At 39.9% G+C, this 25,462-nt stretch overlaps 1 protein-coding gene across 9 annotated transcripts in view; it reads right to left on the bottom strand.

Annotated features, from left to right (window-relative positions):
• The window catches only part of frmd8 (FERM domain containing 8), a 68,985-nt gene that overhangs the window by 21,271 nt on the left and 22,252 nt on the right, over positions 1-25,462 (bottom strand). For 7 of the 9 annotated variants that reach the window (XM_069894000.1, XM_069894002.1, XM_069894003.1 and 4 more), the window contains 2 exons: positions 25,014-25,181; positions 3,019-3,120 (listed from right to left, as the gene is read on the bottom strand). In XM_069894000.1, the coding sequence (XP_069750101.1) occupies positions 3,019-3,120; positions 25,014-25,181 (270 nt within the window). The remainder of the gene's footprint in view (positions 1-3,018; positions 3,121-25,013; positions 25,182-25,462) is intronic. The other 2 variants (XM_069894006.1, XM_069894007.1) reach the window with 2 other exon arrangements.

A 25,462-nucleotide genomic window follows, 5' to 3' on the forward strand; every position in this document is an offset into this window, starting at 1 on the left:
ACCCTCTCCATTACTGGGTCGTGTTCCCCTGACTTCCTCCGGAAGTCCAGGTAACATCCTAGTAAATGTCTTCTGCACCCACTCCTCAGCTTCCATGTCCTTCCTATAATAAGGTGAAGACAATCAATTCAGGCACACCCCAAGGATGCGCGCTTAGCTCGTTGCTCTACTCACTCTGCACCATGACTGTGTGGCCAGGCACAATTCAAATGCCATCTACAAATTTGCCAATGACGCCACTATTGCATGCAGAATCATCAACAGCAATGAGGAAGCGTACAAGAGGGAGACTGTTGGCAAATTTCAACAGATGTTAGGTGGAGAGCATTCTAACTGGTTGTATCACTGTCTAGTATAGAGATTCCAATGCACAGGACAGGAAAAGGCTACAGAGATGTGCACTAGGAAGTACTGTAGCACTCAGGCCATAATGTCCAGATTGGCCAACAGTTTTTCCTCCAAGCCAACAGGCTCCTGAATTCCCAGAACATATGTACATAGTGTACTGTGGACCTTTACTGCATACATCTTAATAGTTTAATATTTTATTGCGCTTAACTTTATTCTTACATATTCTTATATTCATGTAAATACGCTCTGTGGTCCTGGAGAAACACCATCTCATCTTTACCGTGAGAGCATGGTATGCACGATAAATAAAAGTGACTTGATTTGAACTTGGCTGGCGCCATTATGGGCATTATTCTTCACTCCATTAAGGCCATCTATAAGAGGTGGTGTCTCAAAACAACACCCTCGATCAAGACCCCCCACCACCCAGGCCATGCCCTCTTCTCACTGCTACCATCAGGAAGGAGGTACAGGAGATTGAAGACAAACACAGCTACAAAAACAGCTTCTCCCCCTCTGCCATCATATTTCTGAATGAACCACAGACACTACCTCTCTTCTTTAACACGAATTTAAAAAAAAATATTGTATTGATAGAACTATAACTTTGCACCAGTAACACACAACACTACTGCCTCAAAACAACAAAATTTGAAACTCGTTCATGGTAGTAAACCAGATTCTGATTCTGAAGTGCCAATATCACGAGTTACAACAAGCTGACTCCGCTTGCATCTGTTAACACACCAAATTGGCAGTCCTTCCCGGTCAACTTATCCAAGATCCCACTTTAGTCTGAAATAGCCAACAGACTGTTTCTCTCTGTGGATGCTGCCTGACCAACTGAGTCCTTTTCGCTTCTCAATACTTGCTCACCCTTTATTCTCAGGCCTCACACGAGGATGGAGGAGTCATTCAGATTTATTGTCAAGAGTACATACATCACATACATACATCACCCTGAGATTCTTTTTCCTGTGGGCCAGGCAGAATTATCACTTATCAGTAGTGCCAAAAAAAAACTGTACACAATGTACACGTGAACAAATGTGAATAAACTGACTGACATTTGCACTTTATTTTTTTTCTCTCTATTGCACAGAGTCCTTAAATGAGTCCCTGATTAAATTTGTCGTTGAGGGGTCTGATGGAGGAGGGGGAGCAGCTGTCCCTGAACCTGCTGGTGCGAGTCTTGTGGCACGAGACCTCTTTCCTGACGGCAGCAGCAAGAATAGAGCATGTGCTGGGTGGTGTGGATCCTTGATGATTGCTGCTGCTCTCCGACGGCAGGGTTCCCTGAAGATGTTCTCGACGGTGGGGAGGGTTTTGTTTGCCTGTGATGTCCTGGGCTGTGTCTACTACCTTTTGCAGGGCCTTCCGCATGGGGGCATTGGTGTCCCCGTACCAGACAGTAATGCAGCCAGTCAGCACATTTTCCACTACACCTCTGTAGAAATTTGCCAGGGTTTCTGATGCCATACTAAATCTCCACAAACTCCTGACGAAGAAGAGGCACTGACCATTATCCATGATAACTCAGAGAGGAGCAATCCAACATCCTATTCCACCCCTCCCCAAGCCTTACTATTTCTTCGTATCTTTAATGCTAATTATCTATTAGCATTATAGATAATTAACCCCCCCCCACCCAAGTTCACAAATAAAGCCTCTGACCTGAGTGACTGTTACTCAGCAGGGATAAGGAGACTGTAAGAGAGTCAACCCAATGGCGAGTGGCATCAACCAACTCGTCATCTTGGCGATGAATAAAATTATGTTTGAATAAAATGGCAAACAGCTGCTACAAGCAAAGCTTGACAAAGGCACGCCGCTGGCTGAATATGTACTCAACTTCACCAAAAATTTGTGTTACTTCAGAGAACATTTACTTTAACATTTTTAAACATAATTTTTAAAAAAAACTATTATTCCTATTTATTTTAATTCTTTTATTTATTTTCCTCTTTTTTTTGCCAGTTGCTTTAATTCCTGATACCAGGGGTTTTATTGTATAATCTTTCTCAACCAACATCCAAGGTTGGTTTGCAAGCCCACGCTTTGGTCTAAAAAAGCATCTACTCCTTTTTTCTCAGGACACAATCAACTCCAACCCAATTTCCATCAAGTCGCAATGAAAATTAAATCTGTAATGGAGCACTGGACAATATGCAGTACTCACTGATCGTGCAAACTCCACACTGATAGCAGGATCAAATCCAGGTTCCAGAAACTGAGAAGGTTTAACAGCTGTGCCAAAGGCCAATTATGAACAAACCATAAAGCATTGGTTTTGGAATTGCATGTCAGTGAAGTCAGCAAATTTCCTTCCCCAAATAAGATTTATGAACCAGATCGATTTCTATAATTTCATAGACACAGTGAATTGAAACCACATTCAGATGGAATTAAATGAATTTAAGTTCCCCAGCTACTTGGTGGTATTCAAATTCTTGTCTCCAACTCATCAGCCCTCTCGATTAACAACCAAGTCCATCATAGAAATGCTGTCCAAGCACCAGTATTAGGGAGACGAACAACAGTAACAAAACATAGACTTAGCCAAATATCCAGAGAGACCCAGACCAAAGAACATGTAAAGCAAACAGGTTTTGACATTTGCCATTTCCAATTTCCGGACACAAATTTCTTGACCATCGCAATGCTCACCGTGAATGATGTCATCAGCAGAACATCTGGTGAATCGGTAGAGGAGATCTGGCCACTGGCGACTGAGTTTGTACGGACAGTGTTTGGGTTTCAGCTGCAGCTCTGCAACAAAATAGGTTGGGTAAGGACAATGCTCAGAGGATATTCAACCTACCTCTTGGCTCCTTGCCTTCCAAGTTCATATTCATCTGATTGTACATATACAACTCGCAAAAGCAGTGTCTCTCCAGATTATGGTTCACGCACTCAAACACACAGTACATAAAGGTCATATCAATAATCAAAATACCATATATATCTGCATACAAGATGATATTTGAACCTTAAAAATCTCTCCCGACTTCCTCCTGAAGTCCACAATCATCTTCTTGGTTTCGCTGACGTTGAGCGCAAGGTTGTTGTGGTTACACCATGCAATGAACTGATGCATCTCCCTCCTGTACGCTTCCTCATTGCCGTGTGATTCTGCCGACAGCTGTGGTGTCATCGGCAAACTTGTAGGCAGCATTGGAATTGTGCCTGGCCACTCAGTCACGAGTATATAATGAATAGAGCAGTGGGCTAAGCACACATCCTTGGGGTGTGCCTGTGTTGATAATCAGCGAGGAGGAGACGTTGCTTCCAAATTTGTACTGGTTGTGGTCTTCTGATGAGAAAGTCAAAGATCCAGTAGCAGAATGGAGAACAGAGGCCCAGAGTTTGTAGCTTTTTGACCAGCACTGAGGGAATAGTGGTATTGAAGGCTGAGGTGGTGGATGAAGAGCAGCTGTATGTACAAGTTGCTGTTTTTGAGGTGTTCTAGAGCTGAGTGGAGACCCAGCCATTTTGCATCTGCTGTGGAGCAATTGTGACGATAGGTGAATTGCATTGGGTCCAGATCTTTGCTTAAGTATGTGTTAATTCTGGCCATGACCAGCCTCTCAAAGCATTTAATCACAGTCGAAGTTAGTGCGACTGGTCAATGGACATTGAGACAGCTCACATTATTTTTCTTGGGCAGTGGGATGATTGATGTCCTTTTGAAGCAGGTGGGAACCTCTGACTGCAGCAAAGAGAGGTTGAAATCCTCAATTACCTTAGCCAAATGACCCGGTCCCATGTTCAAGGTTGGTGTGCCATCCAGAGTATTGGCCAGCACAACACAGTCCTTGTGATATATGTAGTCGAACAGCAATCAGAATAAATGTCACAAAACTCCTAGAGCAGACAGACTCAGAGCAAATATAGACTTTACTCAGTCAAAAGATCAACCCTGAAGACTATGGGTTTAGTTCAATGGTGCTTTAGATTCCAACTTCTGCAGTTCTGTGTTTCTCTAGTATGACAGTGGTGTCCATCAGAAAAGCAACTACATTATGATCAGACAGCACACGATTTCCAGCTAGTCCAAGGATTAGCTCCAGAATGGCAAAGAACTTCCTCACAAAGTGGCAATTATCTGCAATAATCAGTCTTCAGGGACAGCAGTAGTTGCACTGTGGGCTGCATGAGCAAAACTAGTGTGCACTCAGCTGATCTGTATCTGCCTTGTGAAAATAAATACACTTAGTTTGTTAATTCAAGACAATTCTGAAGTGCCTGCTTAACTATTCACTTCAGAATGTAATTGGTTCTCCACCACCTCAGAGCTTTGAACTTAATGCCCAGATTCATCATTAAATTCTCCACTGTAAATAAAATCTTCCTAACATCAGTCCTGATTAAATCTAGCTTTAATGTGCAGTTTCCCATCTTTCAATGGTCAGAAATGAACGTAGTTAACTCTCAGGTTCGACACTGGCCTAAATTTATCTCAACTTGAAAATCATCCAACCCCTCTGTAACAAAGTTCTCCTTCACAAAGCCTTACGAAAGCCATTGGGAAAGTATGCTCCTTAGTTCCTCAGAGAGCTGTCTGGAATTGATTTTGTGCATAGGCTCTGTCTGTAGGTGGAACTTGCACATCAGAGATGTGGCGTAAACAGCAATTGAAACAATTCAACTCTATCAACCATGAGAAAGCAATCCCTGCAATGGTGGGAAAAGTAAGCCTTCTGTTATAGGCCAAGGGTCATGACAGTGTCTTTCTGGCACCTGTCTCACAATGGTTTCCAAAGAAATAATACAGCCATTGTGTACAGTGGCATTTAAGCATCTGTGGGTGAAGTCATTTCAGATGCTGAATCCTCGAGGGTGCATTATCTTATATGAGATTGGTTCACAACTGAGAAATTCAGTTTGTGGCGTATTTATATGCACACTATGCCTGTGAGCAGCCTTCCAGACATTTGTTCCTCTCCTCCTCCAACTGGAAGAATGCCCCTGTTTATTTCTCATGTTTCACCATGCAGTAATTGTTGCCTCTGGGGAACAGTCCCCATGAAGTGTATGAAAAGTTTTCTCTTTCTATTTTCTAAAACACATATCTATTTCAGTCACCTCTCAGGATACACTATGTGAGGTAAAGTGCTATTTTCAGAATCAAAATCAGAATTTACTGTTAAGAACATGTCACAAAACTCGTTGTTTTGTGACCAGCATTACAGTGTAAATATTGCCATAAATTACATTACAACAAGAAAATAGGAGAAAGTGAGGTAGTGTCTGTGGTTCACTGTCCATTCAGAAATCCGATCGCAGAGGGGGGTGAAGTGTCCTTGTGCCACCATCAGGTACAGGCTCCTGTACCTGATGGTAGCAGAGGGACAAGGGCATGGCCTGGGTAGTGGGGGTCCTCGAGGATAAAGGCTGCTTTCTCAAGCTACCGCCTCCTGTTGATGTCCTTGATGGAGAGAACACCGGTGCCCATGATGTGGCTGGTCAACAACTCTCTGGAGTTGTTCCTTGCCCTGGACATTGGCACCTTTAAACCAGACAGTGACACAACCAAATGGTCTCCGTGGTCCACCTACAGAAACGTTTCAGTCTTTGGTGACGTACCAAATCTCCTCAAACTCCTCACAAAGTATAGTTCTTCGTGATTGTATCGACATGAAGGCCTCACGGCAGATTCTCAGAGATGCTGACACCCATGAATTTGAAGTTCTTCACCTTTTCCACTACTGAGCCCTCGATGAGGACTGGCTTGCATCCTCCTGATTTCCTCAGGAGGTCAACAATCAGCTGCTTGGTTTTGTGAAAGGTTGTTATGGTGCCACCACTCAACGAACTGATCTATGAACCGCCTGTGTGCTTTCTCATTGCTATCTGGCTTCTGTAGTGGCATTGGCAAATCTGTAGACGTCATTTGAATTGTGCCTAGCCACACTTTTAATCCATCTAATTAATTAATTTTTAAAATCCCATTATTCACCCATGCAATATATTACCATTTATTCAAGCTGCAATACAAAAGATTATTCATGAAGTCCCCTGCAATAGCTTGATTGAAACATTGTCTTTAACAGACTGCAATTTCAGGTCTCTGCAGAGCATTATAAAACATATTAAATCTATACCTTAAGTGCTTTTCTCTCTCCAGAGTTGCTGCCTGACCCAGAGTGCCATCATTCTCAGTTTTTATTTAAAAGCTGATACAGTCACGTCAGATGGAATTCTGCACAGGAAACGAGGAAAGCAGACCTCCCAACTCTTATCCACCATTTACAAGTCACGCATGTGACAAAACATTCACTCCTCAAAGGGACGAGTGGGAGGAGTCACGTGATGGAGTAGTGGCCGGTAGGGGATCTCCAGCCCTCTCCAGAAAAGTAAAAAGGTAGAGAAAAAACAAAGGCACCAACACAGAAACCATAACAAAGTGAAAGTAAAAGTATAGAGAAAATGGCAGCAAAGAAAGAAAAACCAAAAACAACGGGAAGAAAAGAAGAAGGAAGGACGTCGGAGGAGGAAGGTGAAGGAGGCCCGCCGTGGAGAGAGAAGCCCGCTCCCTGAGGTCAGTGGAAACCCCGAACTCAGGACTACAAAAATGGCTCACGGAGCCAAACAAAAGTGCACAACCGCGCAAGACAAAAACAACACCAACGGGAGGGGGGACCAGCTGAGGAGTAAGTCTCCACAGCTGAAACAGACAAGTACAAGACAACAGCAAGACTCTCAACAGGAAAACATAGAAAATAACGGGAACAAGAAGGAAGAGAATAAAAATAGGAAATCAAAGAAAAAACAGATGACCAACCCAGAGGAAGAAGACCAACACCAAGACACTTCTAATAAAAATAAGAAGACCAAAAATACCCAACAAAATAAAACAAACAACCCAACAAGAAAACCAGAAGAGACAGAGATAAAGGACACAGATCCTGGAGTGGACTCAGAAGAAGAGGAGGAAGAACACAGAGATATGGGAGATGAAGGGAAGGGCAAGTACATGGATATATTTTTAAAGAATATATGGAAACAGTAAAAGAATGGCGGTCACAACAATTCAGTGAAATAAAAAGAAGAATAAAAAGTACAGAAGAAAAAGTGAATAGATTATAGAGATGATCATGACAGATATAGGAAAAAGAGTAGACAAGTGGAAGAACGAGAAACAGCCATAGAAATGGAGGTAGATGACAAAAAAGAAATTAGAAGAATCTGATAAAAAGGTTAAAGAAACACAGGAGCTGTTAGCTCAGAAGATAGATATAATGGAAAATTATAATAGAAGAAACAATATAAAGATAGTGGGCCTTAAGGAAGATGAAGAAGGCAAAAATATGAAAGAATTTATAAAAGAATGGATCCCCAGGGTCCTAGGAAGACCAGAATTACAGGAAGAAATGGAAATAGAAAGGGCACACAGAACATTAGCCCCTAAACCACAACCACAACAAAAACCAAGATCCATTCTAGTAAAATTCCTAAGATATACAACAAGAGAAAATATATTGGAGAAGGCAATGAAAAAAATAAGAGAAGACAAAAAACCCATTGGAATACAAGGGTCAAGAAATTTTTTTCTATCCAGATATAAGTTTTGAACTCCTGAAGAAGAGGAAGGAGTTTAATGCAGCAAAAACGACCCTATGGAAAAAAGATTATAAATTTATGTTAAAATACCCAGCGGTACTTAAAATAGTTATTCCGGGGCAGCAGACTATTCTCGGATCCGGAAGTAGCACGAAAATTTGCAGAACAACTACAAAACAGACAGAGAGATGAAGAGATGCCACAAGAACAAAAATGACAACAAACTATATATATATATGCAAGAATTAAGAAGGGAAAGAAAGGGAAGAAAGGAAGTAAGGAGGGAATTAAGAGATTAAAATCTTTTCTGGGGGGGCTGGGTGGGGAAGAATAACAGTCACTGCGAAATCAGTTGACGCTTGCGAACGGATTCGCAAGTCCAAATGGAGAGGGGAGATGTGGTTGCCCGACAAGGGACAAGGGGCAACTCAGAAAGGGGAGGGACTATTGGGGTTAAAGGAATTTTAGATATGAGAATAGTGGAAATATTTTATGTTTCAGAAATGTTGTCTTATAATGTGTTCAAAATAAGAAAGCAGAAATGGATAAGAAGGGAAGGCGGTAATGAGGAAACGGAAAGGAAAGATAAACAAAGTATGAAATGATTATGTTGAACTATATGACTTTAAATATTAATGGAATACATAACCAAATCAAAAGGAAGAAACTGTTACATTTACTGAAAAAAGAAAAAATTGATATAGCATTCGTACAAAAAACACATCTAACTGAAGTGGAACACAAGAAATTAAAGAGAGATTGGATAGGACATGTAACAGCAGCATCATATAATTCAAAAGCCAGAGGAGTAGCTATATTAATCAATAAAAATGTACCAATCAAAATAGAAGAGGAAATAATAGATCCAGCAGGGAGATATCTAATGATAAAATGTCAGATATTTTCAGAATTTTGGAATTTACTCAATGAAGAAGATCAAAAATTTATGCAAGATATTTTTTTGAAGATAGCAGATACGCAAGGGAACAAACTAATAGGAGGGGATTTTAATCTTAATTTGGACTCAAACATGGATGAAACTGGAAAAAAAACTAACAGAAAGAACAAAGTAACCAAATTTATAATTAAATCGATGCAGGAAAAGCAACTTTTGGATATATGGAGGAAACAACACCCAAAGGAAAAGGAATATTCATATTATTCGGGTAGACACAAAACATACTCAAGGATAGACCTATTCCTGTTATCAGCCCACATTCAAGGGAGAGTTAGGAAAATGGAATATAAAGCTAGACTATTATCGGACCACTCACCCCTGTTATTGGCAATAGAGCTAGAGGACAGCCCACCAAGTATGTATAGATGGAGATTAAACTCCATGCTACTTAAAAGGCAGGATTTTAGAGAATTAATTGAACGACAAATTAAAATGTACTTTGAAATAAATACGGAATCAGTGAAAGATAAGTTTATACTATGGGACGCAATGAAAGCGTTCATCAGAGGGCAAATCATAAATTATGTAACTAAAATGAAGAAGGACTACAATCGGGAAACAGAACAGTTGGAAAGGGAAATAACAAATATAGAAAAAGAATTGGCAATAAAGGAAGATACAACTAAAAGAAGAGAATTGGCAGACAAATAAATAAAATATGAAACACTACAAACATAAGGTGGAGAAGAACATAATGAAGACAAAACAGAAATATTATGTGCTAGGAGAAAAAACGAACAAAATTCTAGCATGGCAGTTTAATACAGAACAAACTAAAAGAATGGTATTGGCATTAAGGAAAAAGGACAAACAAATTACATATAATCCAACGGAGATCAATGAAAACTTCAGGGAATTCAATGAGCAATTATATCAAACTGAAAACGAAGGGAAAGAAGACAAAATAGATGAATTTCTAACTAAAATTGAACTACCGAAATTACAAACAGAGAAGCAAAATAAATTAATAAAACCATTTGAAATAGAAGAATTACAGGAGATATTAAAAAAACTACCGAACAATAAAACACCAGGAGAGGATGGATTCCCAATGGAATTCTATAAAACATTTAAAGACTTATTAATTCCTCCCCTCCTGGAAGTAATCAACCAGATTGATAAAACACAAAACATACCAGATTCATGCAAAACAGCAATAATTACAGTAATACCAAAGACAGGGAAAGATCCACCAGCACCAGCGTCATATAAACCAATATCTCTACTTAACACAGATTATAAGATAATAGCTAAACTATTAGCAAACAGATTGGCCGACTATGTACCAAAAATAGTAAATCTAGACCAAACTGGATTTATTAAAAAAAAGACGAACAACGGACAATATCTGTAAATTTATTAACTTAATTCATGCAGTAGAAGGAAATAAAACTTCAACAGTAGCGGTTGCTTTAGACGCAGAGAAGGCCTTTGACAGAGTAGAATGGAATTATTTATTCAAAGTACTACAAAAATTCAGCCTACCAGAGAAATATATTAATTGGATTAAAGCATTATATAAGGGGCCATTGGTGAAAGTGACAGTAAATAGATATATATCAGAACAATTTAACTTAAGCAGATCAACAAGGCAGGAATGTCCACTATCTCCCTCACTGTTCGCGTTAGCTATAGAACCACTATCAGAACTGATAAGAACAGAAAATTAAAATAAGAGGGATAAAAATAAAAGAGAAGGAATATAAAAATCAGTCTATTTGCAGATGACATTATAATATACTTAACAGTACCAGAAATATCAATAAAAGAATTACATAGGAAATTGAAGGAATATGGAGAAGTAGCGGGGTACAAGATCAACATAAATAAAAGTGAAGCAATGCCAATGAATAATGCGGATTTCACAAAGTTTAAGAAAGAATCACCATTTAGATGGCAAACACAAGCAATGCGATACCTAGGTATACAACTAAATAAAAATCTCGGCCATCTATATAAACTAAATTATCATCCATTAATGAAAAAATTACAAGACAACTTAGAGCATTGGAAAGACTTACCACTAACACTGATAGGAAGGATAAACTGTATTAATCCCTTTCACAATAGATAACCTTTCCTTCAGAGAATGGGAGAGAAAAGGAATCAAAAGAATAGAAAATTGTTTTTCGGGAAATAAATTATTATCCTTTGAACAAATGAAGGATAAATATAATATAACTCACGATACAATGTTTGCATACTGTAAGGTAAAAACATCATGAGTTGGGACCGGAGAAGGAGTCACCCAGTACTAAGGAGTAACAGGATGCAGGTGTGACCTTGTACGCTCAAGATAAGTGTGGCAATAACAAGGTGATGTGCAGCAGACTAACAGAGAAGGGTAGCAACAGCTTATTCATTGGACAATGTAATGGTATGATAATTTACTAAGTGCGTGTCCTGAGGTATAAAAAAAACACCACTTGCTGATATCGAGAGAATGCGCCTTCTCCAACTAACACTGTTAGTTGCAAGTGTTACAATCCGGTAATAAAGAACCTTGATTTCGACTCAGTCTGGTGTCTGACTCACTCATTCTCGAACAAAGCAGACCTAACAATCTGGTGATCCAGACGTGGGGTTTTAAGGGCGGCACCAGACAGCATGTGGAACACGCCCATCATGCCTGTCCCCAAACCAGGTAGAAAAGACTGTAGGATGGTACACGACCTCAGGGAAATTAACTCTGCTACCAAAACCCATCGGGAGACCAGTCCCAGACCCATACGTTGCACTTAGGGCTCTGAGTCCAGATCACGAATACTACACTGTCATTGATCTGGCAAACGCATTCTTTTGCTTAAAATTAGCCGAGGAATGCCAAGATGGTTCGCTTTCACTTACCAAGAGAATTGGTACACATATACTAGTTTACCTCAGGGTTATAAGGACAGTTCAGGACTGTTCAATCAGGCCCTTAGTGAAATCCTAGTGAAATTGAAGCTCCCAGAAGATGTTACGCTGATTCAGTATGTAGATGACCTGCTATTAGCAGGAAGAATGGCTCATGGGTGCCTAATGGGGACAGCAGTTTTACTCAGGGGCCTAGGTGAGGCAGGGTTTAAAGTAAAGAGGTCGAGATGTCAGATCGGAAGGAGGGTGGTAACTTTCCTAGGAAGACTTGTCAGTAAAAATGGTACGGCCATGTCCGAGATACATCGGGAAACGATACTAGGTTATCGAAAACCGACAACAGTACAAGACGTTAGCATTTTTAGGGCTCTGTGGATACATTCGAACTTATGTCCCAGGATATGTGAGTTTGACCCAGGGTTTGAGGGAAATGGTCACGGAGATAGGTCACTGAAGGCTTAAGGAACCAGTCAAGTGGAATGTAGAACGCGAGGCGGTTTTCCTGCGTGTTAAACAGGAATTGGGGAAAACGATCAGCCTGGCTAATCCGGATTATAGTAAAGAATTCCACTTGGACGTGGCTGAAACTGGGGGCATTGTTAGCTCAGTACTGTATCAGAAGGATAGAGGACGAAGGAAGGTATTGAGTTACTATAGTTGCAAACTAGACAATGTAGAAAGAGGACGGAAGTTGCCATAAAAGTTCAGAGGGTAATGTGGCGGGATATGCAGTGGTAGGATGGGTGGATGATGCACCCTATCTAGTAGAGTCCTCTATCATCCCCCAACTGGCATCAGCACAATTGGCAGAAGTGATAGGGCTCATAAGAGGATTGGAGCTGAGCGAAGGTAAATCGGTTAACATTTATACTGACTCTGCGTATGCTTGGAGTGCAGTCCATATTGAAGCACCAGGCTGGATAAGAAGGAACTTTCGGACTGTAACCGGACAAAACGTCCGACATGATCTGGTTTTACGGAGACTTGTCAGGGCAGCCATGCTTCCTCGGGCTCTAAGCCTAATTAAGGTGGCAGGCTATTCCCTACAAAACACAAAGGAAGGGAAAGGAAACACGGCGGCTGACAGAGCAGCCAAACAGGTTACTGGATATCAAGAACCTATACAGGGGACGATTCTGAGGTCTCATGGCAAAAAAGAGGAATTAGAGAGAAGAGAAAATAGTAGTAAGTTGAGTGACCAAAAGAGAAGGAGGGAGAGGGACCCCCACCAAATATTGAACACCTGATAGAAATACAGGAAAAAGCTAGCCCAAGTGAGAAAGAGGAATGGATGAAACGCGGTGCTACACGACAGGAGATCATCTATGACAATCGGACAGTACATGTCTGGCGCTCCCCAATAGGTACGATAGTTGCCCCCCGCCAATTACTTCCGCTATTATTTGAAGAAGCACATGGGCCGACTCACATTAGCGCCACCAAAACTTATAATACGCTTAAACAACATTGGTGGAATCCCCACTTACGTGAGCACATTGACAACTTTAGATCTGAATGTACTATCTGCAATGGGCATAACCAAAGGATCACCTTACCCCACCCGCTTTTACGATTTCCAGTACCGACAGCCCCATGGAAAGAGATCTATATTGACTATACAGATATGGGTACTAACCTTAGGACAAAGGAAGGATACCGATATCTCTTAGTGGCAGTAGATAGGTTCTCACAGTGGGTGGAGGCTGTCCCAACGAAGAGGGAGGATGCGGATAGTGTAATAGGCTGGCTGACGCGAAAGTTGATACCCTGCTACGGGGTCCCCAGCAGAATATGCTCTGATAATGGGTCGCACTTTAAGAATGAGCTGATCCAACAGGTTGAAGAATACTTAGGGATCAAACACCGTTTCGGTAGTGTCTATAGGCCTGAGAGTCAGGGGCTAGTAGAAAGGGCAAACAGGACGATAAAATCCAAATTAGGAAAGGTTTTGGGTGGGACCAGGTTGAATTGGGTCGAGGCATTGCCATTAGTACTGATGTCTATGTGACAAGAGAAGGCCAAAGATACCTTCATGTCACCACACGAGATTCTAACGGGTTGACCCATGCCCGGTCCAAAGACTGATCCAGCCTGGGTAAAGAATTGGGAAGAAAGGGAAGTGGAACTGGACCATTATATACAGATGCTGGGTAATAGGGTTGCTTTAGTTTCACAACAGGTGGCGAATGCAAATAAGGAGAACCTGGACACTGAAGGAGTTCCAGTGAAGGAAGGAGACCTGGTGTATATCCGTAAACCAGGGAAGGTACATTGGACTGAAATTAGATGGACTGGACCATACACTGTTACCGCCATGACAGATAGGTCAGTAAGAATTGACAAACTAGGGGATAATAATTGGCATCATTTTGCCTTTTGCTCCAAGGCAAAACAACAAGTAGCGAGTATTGGAAAATATGATGAGACTCATGTGGACAATGCCGAGGGCCCTATGGGCATTCCTGCTGATGGGTTGCCAAACAAGCCAACAGAGTAGTTCGGATCCATGCGGGGCCAAAGTTATTCTGAAGATAGATAAAGACAAGGATAGCACCTTCCAGTTCGATCTATGCAGTGTAATAGCGTGTGGTAGGAATGAGGCGTCCTGGAGACGATGTTTACATGTGTAACTTTCAGAGAGGATATCCGGAGTGGGGCCTACATGTATGTCCGTCCTGGGGTGAGGTTTGGTGGTGGACAGGACCCGACGCTAGATGGATTAGAAAGCCCCTTAACAAAGGGTCCAGCAGACCCCTTTATAATTTTTTCACTAAGGTCTCCCTGATACGTGGTGCCGTTACCCATACTATGAAAGGCAAAAATCCCCTGATTTTGGCAGTAAAAGCGGGGCTGAACAACCCGTGGAATATGAAGGGATGGAGCTCTAAGACATGCGAGGGGGGCACAGGGAGAGAACCTGGAGTCGGAGATCTCCTCTACCTAATGATTGGAGTGTCTGTAAGTGGAAAAGACCCTTGGGGAGTGGTGAGGTTTGACTTACAAACCTACACAAAGGACATACCCAAACCCACTTCTACAGAGGAGGTAGTGCGAAAATTTGATAGCAAGAAGCTGTCCAGGGGAGAGAAGATTGCAATTGAGACAGGTATAGATGAGACAAACTCCTGGATAGAACAGATGGGTAAATATGCGGATCAGGCAAGGTATGGAAACTGCTGGATCTGTGCCCAGGGAAGGTCAACATTACGGATGAGTAGATCGATTTTTGAGGAGACAGATGCTATTGACTGCGCCTTGAACCTAATGTCAGAGTCTAGCCCACTGAATAGGTGTCTGACATGGGAACAGGCGTTTCCCATAGCTCCGGCCAATGTGACCCCCCCTATCTTTAGATCCACGGGCATAAGTAATGTTACTTGCTTCGCCAATAACAACACAGTGGCACACGCTTTCCACATGAGTTGGCTACCCAGTGACTCGTGCAGGACTCGTGTTGATCTCACGGGCAGCAGAAATGCTACCCGATTGACCCAGGCTAGGACAGATATTTGGTGGTTTTGCGGAGGTAGAGTGCTGTATAACTGGCTCCCCTCTAACTGGAATGGTCGGTGTGCTTTAGTAATGCTTAATGCGCTAGTCCTGATTGTGGAAAGGCAGGAGGGGGACGAGGATGCCCTAGATCTACACCACACAGGGGGTTGGATGTGGAGAAGAAGAAGGAGTGTTGGACTCCTGGGGCCAGAAGGAAGGAACCCTGACGGGGTGTGGATTGATGCAACTGGCCAAGCCCAGAATATACCGGACGAATTTAAACTAGCTGATGAGATTGCAGCTGGGTTTGAAAACTTTCCTATATTTAGTGCAATCTTTCCCATCACAGCAAATAAAAACGTAAATAGGATCAACCTAATTCACTATAATGTCCAGCGCCTTACAAATTTGACCAGGGACGTTGTTGAGGCAGTACACCAACAACTGTCAGAAACTTCCCTTATGACGCTTCAGAATAGGATAGCGATTGATATGGTCCTGGCGGAAAAAGGCGGAGTGTGTGCCATGTTTGGAGATCTATGCTGCACTTCTATCTCTAATAACACGAGGCCAGATGGGTCACTCACTAAGGGGCTGACAAAACTTAAGGCATTGGCGAAGGAATTAAAAGCCCAATCTGGAGTCTCTAACCCTGTTTTGTCCTGGTTACATGGAGTGTTTGGGAAATGGGGCACAATGTTGGGACAACTTTTCCTAGGATTGTTCATTTCTGTATCCATTTTTATCACTTGTGGCTGTTGTTGTATTCCATGCATTCGAACGCTGGTCACGAGAACCATTGAGAGAGCCTTTGCCAACCGCGATGAGCTGCCTCCAAAATATCAAGCTCTACCAGCTACGGAGCGGGACTATCTCACGTCACAGGAGGCGTCAAAAAAATGCTGAGATCGATCCGGAGTCTGATGGAGAATGCGACAGGGAGGAGGAATTATAAAATAGATTGTAGAACAAATATTAAAAAATAGATTGTAGCACAAATGTTAACTTTTATCTTAACTAATTACAAATGCTTAGAAGGGATAGCCAGTTATTTGCTTGGGGGCAAACGGGGAGGAAACTTGTAAACGGGCAATGGAATCGGGGAAACGGATGGGGGGTATACGCTAAAGAGGGTTGGGGGGAGCCCTAGCCCACCAGCCGAAAAACCCCGTGAACAGAACCCGTATAGAGCTTGACAATAATAGGCGAACTAATGTAACGCGGTGGTAACATAGTCAGGGCAAGATTGTCCTCTAAAGAGGACAAAGGAGGGATTGTAAGGTAAAAACATAATGAGTTGGGACCGGAGAAGGAGTCACCCAGTACTAAGGAGTAACAGGATGCAGGTGTGACCTTGTACGCTCAAGATAAGTGTGGCAATCACAAGATGATGTGCAGCAGACTAACAGAGAAGGGTAACAACAGCTTATTCATTGGACAATGTAATGGTATGATAATTTACTAAGTGCGTGTCCTGAGGTATTAAAAAAACACCACTTGCTGATATCGGGAGAATGCGCCTTCTCCAACTAACACTGTTAGTTGCAAGTGTTACAATCCAGTAATAAAGAACCTTGATTTCGACTCAATCTGGTGTCTGACTCACTCATTCTCGAACAAAGCAGACCTAACAATACCACCAACTGAAAACTTGAAGGACAAATTGGGAAACTGTCTGAGGTTACCAGAAGGAAGCAATTTTGAATATGTGATTACAGACAAAATGATAATTTAAAAAATTTGTAACAAACATGTACATCAAACTGCAAGAAAAGGAGAATGAGGAAACAAACGGTAAACCTAAACAAAAAGACAAAGAATGAAACATGGGAAAAGCTAGGCTCCAAAACTATGAGAAATACAATAAACACGAGGTTATGCATGATACAATATAACTGGATACATAGGCTATACATCACACTTCAAAAGTTAAATAAATGGGACCCAACAGTATCAGACAGATGTTTTCGCTGTAAAAAGGAAACGGGAACAACAATTCATGCAATTTGGACATGTGAGAAAGTGAAAAAATTTTGGGAAGATCTAAACCAGATATTAAATAAAAACACAAAAAGCAATATACCAAAAAACCCAGAGATCTTCCTCCTAAGTAATATAAGAAATAAAGAATTTGGACTCGATTTGGATGGAGCACAAAAAAGATTTGTTATGATAGCCCTAGCTGTAGCAAAAAAATGTATTATGTCAACCTGGAAATTCGAAGACAACTTGAGAATACAACAATGGTACATTGGAAATGAATAAATGTATTCCATTAGAAAAAATAACATATAATTTAAGAAATAAAATCACAATATTCGAACAAATATGGGAGCCATACATGGAACACAATAGAGAAATCCTACCATGGACTTCCACCACCTAAAATGACAGAAGGAGAAGATAACGAAAAGAACTGACTCAGTAAAATTTCTTGTTTATTTTTATTAAGTGACAACATTGTTTAACGGGTTTAATGTATCTTATAGATTGAACTTCAAATAAATGGGAAAGGGGTGAGGGAGGGAGGGAAGGGAGGGGGAAAAAGGGGGAGAAAATGACACTGTATATATTCAAGAAAAAAATGTCTGTATGTATCTTGGTCAATATGGTTTATAGTGTGAAAAATAAAAAAATTAAATAAAAAAAGGACGAGTGCATTTCCAACACACTCAAGACGTTTGATGCCTTGAAAACATAGCAGCCCTGTTTGGCAGTACTTCTGCCACTTTAACATCAACCACTGGTGCAGAATTGGCTGCAGGGTGACCATTTGCACAACAGCCACCTGCAAGAACTTGCTTTAGCAGAGATGTGATGTCTTAACATCCAGCAACAGGTGCAAAGGAATACTTGACTTGGAATTACATCGGCCAGCCATTCTCAACGGAAGCCTCTGCACCCCTCCCATCCCAGACCACAGCACATTGAAGTAAAAGTCTTTTTTTTTTCTTTTCACCTCAACTATTTTTATGTTTTATGTGGTCGGGAGGAGAGAAAGATGGAAGAAACTAAAACTTGACTGCTTCACAGGGAAGGAGGCACATAAACTTTGCCAAAAGTTCTTTAGTGGGGGGAGAGGGGGAGGAAAGCATAACTGTAAACTCTGGAACTCTCCATGTGATTACACTGAGGGAGAGCATTTATTACATGGACTACAGCAATTTTTTTTTTAAAATTTTTTTTATTTTTCACACTATAGATCACATTATTCAAGATATACACATTTCTCCTTTCAAATATATACAGTGTCGTTTTCTCCCCCCCTCCCTCCTCCCCTCCCCCCCCCCACCTCCCCCTCCATCCATTCAAAACTTTGAGTCCAAGATACATCAAACCCATCAAACAATGTTGTCACTCAACATTAACGAACAAAAACTTCCACTGAGTCAATTCTTTCCATTCTCTTTTCCTTTTGTCATTTTAGGTGATAGATGTCCCGGTAGGTTTTCTCTATTATATTCCATGTACGGCTCCCATATTTGTTCAAATAATGTTATATTATTTCTTAAACTATATGTTATTTTTTCTAATGGAATACATTTATTCATTTCTATATACCATTGCTGTATTTTCAAATTATCTTCTAATTTCCAGTTTGACATAATACATTTTTTTGCTACAGCAAATCTTTTTTGTACACCCTCCAAATCAAGTCCAAATTCTTTATTTTTTATGTTACTTAGGAGGAAGATCTCTGGGTTTTTTGGTATATTGCTTTCTGTAATTTTATTTAATATCTGGTTTAGATCTTCCCAAAATTTTTTCACCTTTTCACAAGTCCAGATTGCATGAATTGTTGTTCCTGTTTCTTTTTTACAACGAAAACATCTGTCAGATACTGTTGGATCCCATTTATTTAACTTTTGAGGAGTGATATATAACCTATGTATCCAATTATATTGTATCATACGTAATCTCGTATTTATTGTATTTCTCATAGTTCCTAAACATAACCTCTCCCATGTTTCCTTTTTTATCTTTATGGTTAGATCTTGTTCCCACTTTTGTTTAGTTTTATCATTTATTTCCTCATTCTCCTTTTCTTGTAATTTGATATACGTGTTTGTTATAAATTTTTAAATTATCATTGTGTCTGTAATCAGATATTCAAAATTGCTTCCTTCTGGTAACTTCAGACTACTTCCCAATTTATCCTTTAAATAGGATTTTAATTGGTAATATGCCAGCACTGTATCTTGAGTTATATTATATTTATCCTTCATTTGTTCAAAGGATAATAATTTATTCCCCAAAAAACAATTTTCTATTCTTTTAATCCCTTTTTTCTCCCATTCTCTAAAAGACAGGTTATCTACCGTAAAAGGGATTAGCCGATTTTGCGTCAGTATTAGTTTTGATAATTGGTAGTTTGTTTTATTTCTTTCTACATGAATCTTCTTCCAAATATTAAGCAAATGGTGCAGTACTAGAGAATTCCTATGTTTTACCAATTTTTCATCCCATTTATATAATATATGTTCAGGTATCTTCTCCCCTATTTTGTCTAGCTCTAATCTAGTCCAATCTGGCTTTTCTTTTGTTTGGTAAAAATCTGATAGATATCTTAATTGTGCGGCTCTATAATAATTTTTTAAATTTGGCAGTTGTAAGCCTCCTTGTCTATACCATTCTGTTAATTTATCTAGTGCTATCCTCAGTTTCCCCCCTATCCATAAAAATTTCCTTATTATTTTCTTTTAACTCCTTAAAGAATTTTTCTGTCAAGTGTATTGGCAGTGCCTGAAATAGGTATTGTATCCTTGGAAAAATGTTCATTTTAATACAGTTTATCCTTCCTATTAGTGTTAATGGTAAGTCTTTCCAATGCTCTAAATCTTCCTGTATTTTATTCATTAGTGGATAATAATTAAGTTTATATAGATGGCTGAGGTTTTTATTTATTTGTATACCTAGGTATCGTATTGTTTGCATTTGCCATCTAAACGGTGATTCTTTCTTGAATTTTGAGAAATCCGCATTATTCATTGGCATTGCTTCACTTTTATTTGCATTAATCTTGTATCCAGACACTTCTCCATATTCCTTCAATTTCTTATGTAATTCTTTTATTGATATTTCTGGTTCCATTAGGTATACTATAACATCATCCGCAAATAAACTGATTTTGTATTCCTTGCCTTTTATTTTTATCCCTTTTATTTTATTTTCTGTTCTTATCAGTTCTGCAAGTGGTTCTATGGCTAACGCGAACAATAAGGGCGATAGTGGGCATCCCTGTCTTGTAAGTTAAAATGTTTTGATACATATCCATTTACTGTCACTCTTGCCAATGGCCCCTTATATAATGCTTTAATCCAATTAATATATTTCTCTGGTAAACTAAATTTTTGTAGTACCTTGAATAAATAATTCCATTCTACTCTGTCGAAGGCCTTCTCTGCGTCTAAAGCAACTGCTACTGTTGGAGTTTTATTTCCTTCTACTGCATGAATTAAGTTAATAAACTTACAAATATTATCTGTTGTTCGTCTTTTTTTTATGAATCCAGTTTGGTCTAGACTTACTATTTTTGGTACATAATCAGCTAATCTGTTTGCTAATAATTTAGCTATTATCTTGTAATCTGTGTTAAGTAGAGATATTGGTCGATATGATGCTGGTGCAAGTGGATCTTTCCCTGCCTTTGGTATTACTGTAATTATTGCTGTTTTGCACAAATCTGGTAAGCTTTGTGTTTTATCAATCTGGTTGATTACTTCCAGGAGGGGAGGAATTAATAAATCTTTAAATGTTTTATAGAATTCTATTGGGAGACCATCCTCTCCTGGTGTTTTATTATTCGGCAGATTTTTTATTGTCTCTTGTATTTCTACTATTTCAAATGATTCTATTAATTTATTTTGTTCCTCTGTTTGTAATTTCGGTAGTTCAATTTTAGTTAAGAATTCATCTATTTTGCCTTCTTTCCCTTCGTTTTCAGTTTGGTATAATTGTTCGTAGAATTCTCTGAAATTTTCATTAATTTCCGTTGGATTTAATGTGATCTGTTTGTCTTTTTTCCTTGATGCCAATACCATTCTTTTAGTTTGTTCTGTCTTAAGCTGCCACGCTAGAATTTTGTGCATTTTTTCTCCTAGTTCGTAATATTTCTGCTTTGTCTTCATTATATTTTTCTCCACCTTATATGTTTGAAATGTTTCATATTTTATTTTTTTATCTACCAATTCCCTTCTTTTAGTAGTGTCTTCCTTCCTAATTCTTTCTCTATATCTGCTATTTCCTTTTCCAACTGTTGTTTCCTGATTCTAATCCTTCTTCATCTTAGTTACGTAACTTATTATTTGCCCTCTGATGAACGCTTTCATTGCGTCCCATAATATAAACTTATCCTTCACTGATTCTGTATTTATTTCAAAATACATTTTAATTTGTCTTTCTATGAATTCTCTAAAATCCTGTCTTTTAAGTAGCATGGGGTTTAATCCATCATGGGTCCTCTACCGGCACCACCTACGGCTCCTAGAACGCTTCCACCAGCGTTGTCTCCGCTCCATCCTCAACATCCATTGGAGCGCTCACACCCCTAACGTCGAGGTACTCGAGATGGCAGAGGTCGACAGCATCGAGTCCACGCTGCTGAAGATCCAGCTGCGCTGGATGGGTCACGTCTCCAGAATGGAGGACCATCGCCTTCCCAAGATCGTATTATATGGCGAGCTCTCCACTGGCCACCGTGACAGAGGTGCACCAAAGAAAAGGTACAAGGACTGCCTAAAGAAATCTCTTGGTGCCTGCCACATTGACCACCGCCAGTGGGCTGATAACGCCTCAAACCGTGCATCTTGGCGCCTCACAGTTTGGCGGGCAGCAGCCTCCTTTGAAGAAGACCGCAGAGCCCACCTCACTGACAAAAGGCAAAGGAGGAAAAACCCAACACCCAACCCCAACCAACCAATTTTCCCTTGCAACCGCTGCAATCGTGTCTGCCTGTCCCGCATCGGACTGGTCAGCCACAAACGAGCCTGCAGCTGACGTGGACTTTTTTACCCCCTCCATAAATCTTCGTCCGCGAAGCCAAGCCAAAGATACATTTTTGGAGGGATATCCTGTAACTCTATTGTCAATATCAAGGGTGAATGGTCCGATAATATTCTAGCTTTATATTCTGTTTTTCTTACTCTATCTTGCATACGAGCTGATAACAAAAATAGCTCTATTCTTGAGTATGTTTTATGTCTATCCGAATAATATGAATATTCCTTTTCCTTTGGGTGTTGTTTCCTCCATATATCCAAAAGTTGCATTTCTTGCATCAATTTAATTATAAATTTGGTTACTTTATTCTTTCTGTTAATTTTTTTCCCGGTTTTATCTATGTTTGAATCCAAATTGAGATTGAAATCCCCTCCTATTAATATATTCCCTTGCGTATCTGCTATCTTCAGAAAAATATCCTGCATAAATTTTTGATCTTCTTCATTAGGCGAATATATATTAAGTAAATTCCAAAACTCCAAATATATCTGACATTTTATCATTACATATCTTCCTGCTGGATCTATTATTTCCTCTTCTATTTTAATTGGTACATTTTTATTGATTAATATAGCCACTCCTCTAGCTTTTGAGTTATATGACACTGCCGTTACATGTCCTATCCAATCTCTCTTTAATTTCTTGTGCTCCACTTCAGTTAAGTGCGTTTCTTGCTCAAATGCAATATCAATTTTTTCTTCTTTCAGTAATTAGCAGTTTCTTCCTTTTGATTTTAGCAGTTTCTTCCTTTTGATTTGGTTATGTATTCCATTAATATTTAAAGTCATATAGTTTAATGTAGCCATTTTATACTTTGTTTATCTTTCCCTTCCGTTTCCTCATCATCCTTTCCTTCTCATCCATTTCTGCTTTCTTTCTTCGAACAGTTTATAAGACAACATTTTTAACACATCAAACATTCCCCTTATTCTCCTACCTAATATTTCTTTAACCCCATTGTCCCCTCCCCTTCCTGAGTTGCCCATTATCCCTTGTCGGGCAACCACATCTCCCCTCTCCATTTGGATTTGCGAATTCACTCGCAAGCGTCAACTGATTTTGCAGTGACCGTAATTTATCCCTACCCAGCCCCCCCAGAAAAGATTTCAATTTTTATATACAACAAAGGTCACTCTCTAAATTCCCTCTTTACTCCTCTCTTCCCCTTTTTTTTCCCTCATTAATTCTTCTCTTTACGCTATATATTTTCTTTTAAATGCACATACACTTATGTAATATATGTATTATATATGTATATAGTGCTATACACATGTCTTTTTAGTTCGCAGTCTTTTGTACTCTCGTTACACATCTCATCTCTCAGTCTATTTTGTAATTGTTCTGCAAATTTTCGTGCTTCCTCTGGATCCAAGAATAGTCTGTTTTGCTGTCCTGGAATAAATATTTTCAATACCGCTGGATGCTTTAGTATAAATTTATACCCTTTCTTCCATAAAATCGCCTTTGCTGTATTGAACTCCTTTCTCTTCTTCAGGAGTTCAAAACTTATATCTGGATAAATAAAAATTTTTTGCCCTTTGTACTCCAGTGGCTTGTTGTCCTCTCTTACTTTCTCCATTGTTTTCTCCAGTACTTTTTCTCTTGTAGTATATCTTAGGAATTTTACCAAAATGGATCTTGGCTTTTGTTGTGGTTGTGGTTTAAAGGCCAATGCTCTATGTGCCCTTTCTATTTCCATTTCTTGCTGTAGTTCTGGACATCCTAGGGATTCAATCTTTTATAAACTCTCTCATATTCTTGCCTTCTTCATCTTCCTTAAGGCCCACTATCTTTATATTATTTCTTCTGTTATAATTTTCCATTATATCTAATTTCTGAGCTAACAGCTCTTGTGTCTCTTTAACTTTTTTATTAGATTCTTCTAATTTCTTTTTTAAGTCCTCTACCTCCATTTCTACTGCCGCTTCTCGTTCTTCCACCTTGTCCATTCTTTTTCCTATTTCTGATATGGTCATATCTATTTTATTCACTTTCTCTTCTGTACTGTTTATTCTTCTTCTTAAATCACTAAATTCTTACGCTTGCCATTCTTTAAATGAATCCATGTATTCTTTAATAAGTGAAAATATATCCATTGTCTTGCCTTTCCCTTCTTCTTCCATTTCACTGTACTCTTCCTCTTCTTCTTCCTCTGGGTTGGCCATCTGTTGTTTCTTTGTTTTCTTTTTCTTTTCTTCTTTCTTGTTTTCGTTGTCTTCTATGTTCTATGTTCTGCTGCTGTTCTGTAGCTGTCATTGCCGGCTTTGGAGATCGACTCCCCAGCTGGTCGCCCCTCCCGTCGGTGTGTTTTTTTTGCATGCGCGGTTGCGCACTTTTACTCGGCTCAGCGAGCCATTTTTGTAGTCCACTTTCTACCGACCTGAGGGAGCGGGCTTCTCTCTCCACCGTGGGCCTCTTCGAACAGGTAAGGCCTTCTTCTTCTTCGTTGTCTTCTCTTCCTCTCTTCTTACTGTTGGTTTCGACTTTTCTTTTTTCGTCGCCATCTTCTTTCCACCTTTATATTCACTTTACTTTAATTTTTATTTTTGTGCCTTTGTGCTTTCCTTTATTTTTTTCAACTTTTCTGGAGAGGGCTGGAGTTCACCGTCCGGCCACTACTCCATCACGTGACTTCCCCCGACTACAGCAATTGAAGGCAAGACTCACTGCCACTCAAGGGCAATGAATTGGTGGGATGTGCCAGAAAAGCCCACTGGTTTCACCACGCAAATCAAGTCAAACAACAGTTCACCACCTCAAGTCTACAGGCCCCACAAAGAACACAGAGACTCACCAAGAAAGGGTGAGACCAGCCAAAATGAGAAAACCTCATAAGCCTGGTCAGGTAACTGCAACACCTCCCGAACCGTCCGGGCCAGCTCCCCAGCAGTGAGAGATGACAGACTGTCCACTGTCAGATGAATGATCGAGTTGTTCACTAAGTAAATCAGGACCTCAGAGTCTGCAAAATGCAGGGGGAAGGGGAGGGAGACAGGAAGGGAGAAAGGATAATGCAATTAGTTTTTTGAGAAACAAGAGATCATTCCTAAATACAATGAGAATAAATATATCTGCACAGAAGGCAATATTGCTTTCAATTGTCAAATGTTGGCATTCTTCTGGATGTTTTTAGTTGGCTGTTAATAAAGCTATACTTGAGGAAAGGATCATATAGATGTCCTCAGATAACTAAGCCTTTTATTCTATATTAATTGCTGATCTTTCAATTTCCAGTTTTGTATG

Source organism: Narcine bancroftii, chromosome 8 (assembly GCF_036971445.1).
Source record: "Narcine bancroftii isolate sNarBan1 chromosome 8, sNarBan1.hap1, whole genome shotgun sequence".
NCBI classification, from domain to species: Eukaryota; Metazoa; Chordata; class Chondrichthyes; order Torpediniformes; family Narcinidae; genus Narcine; species Narcine bancroftii.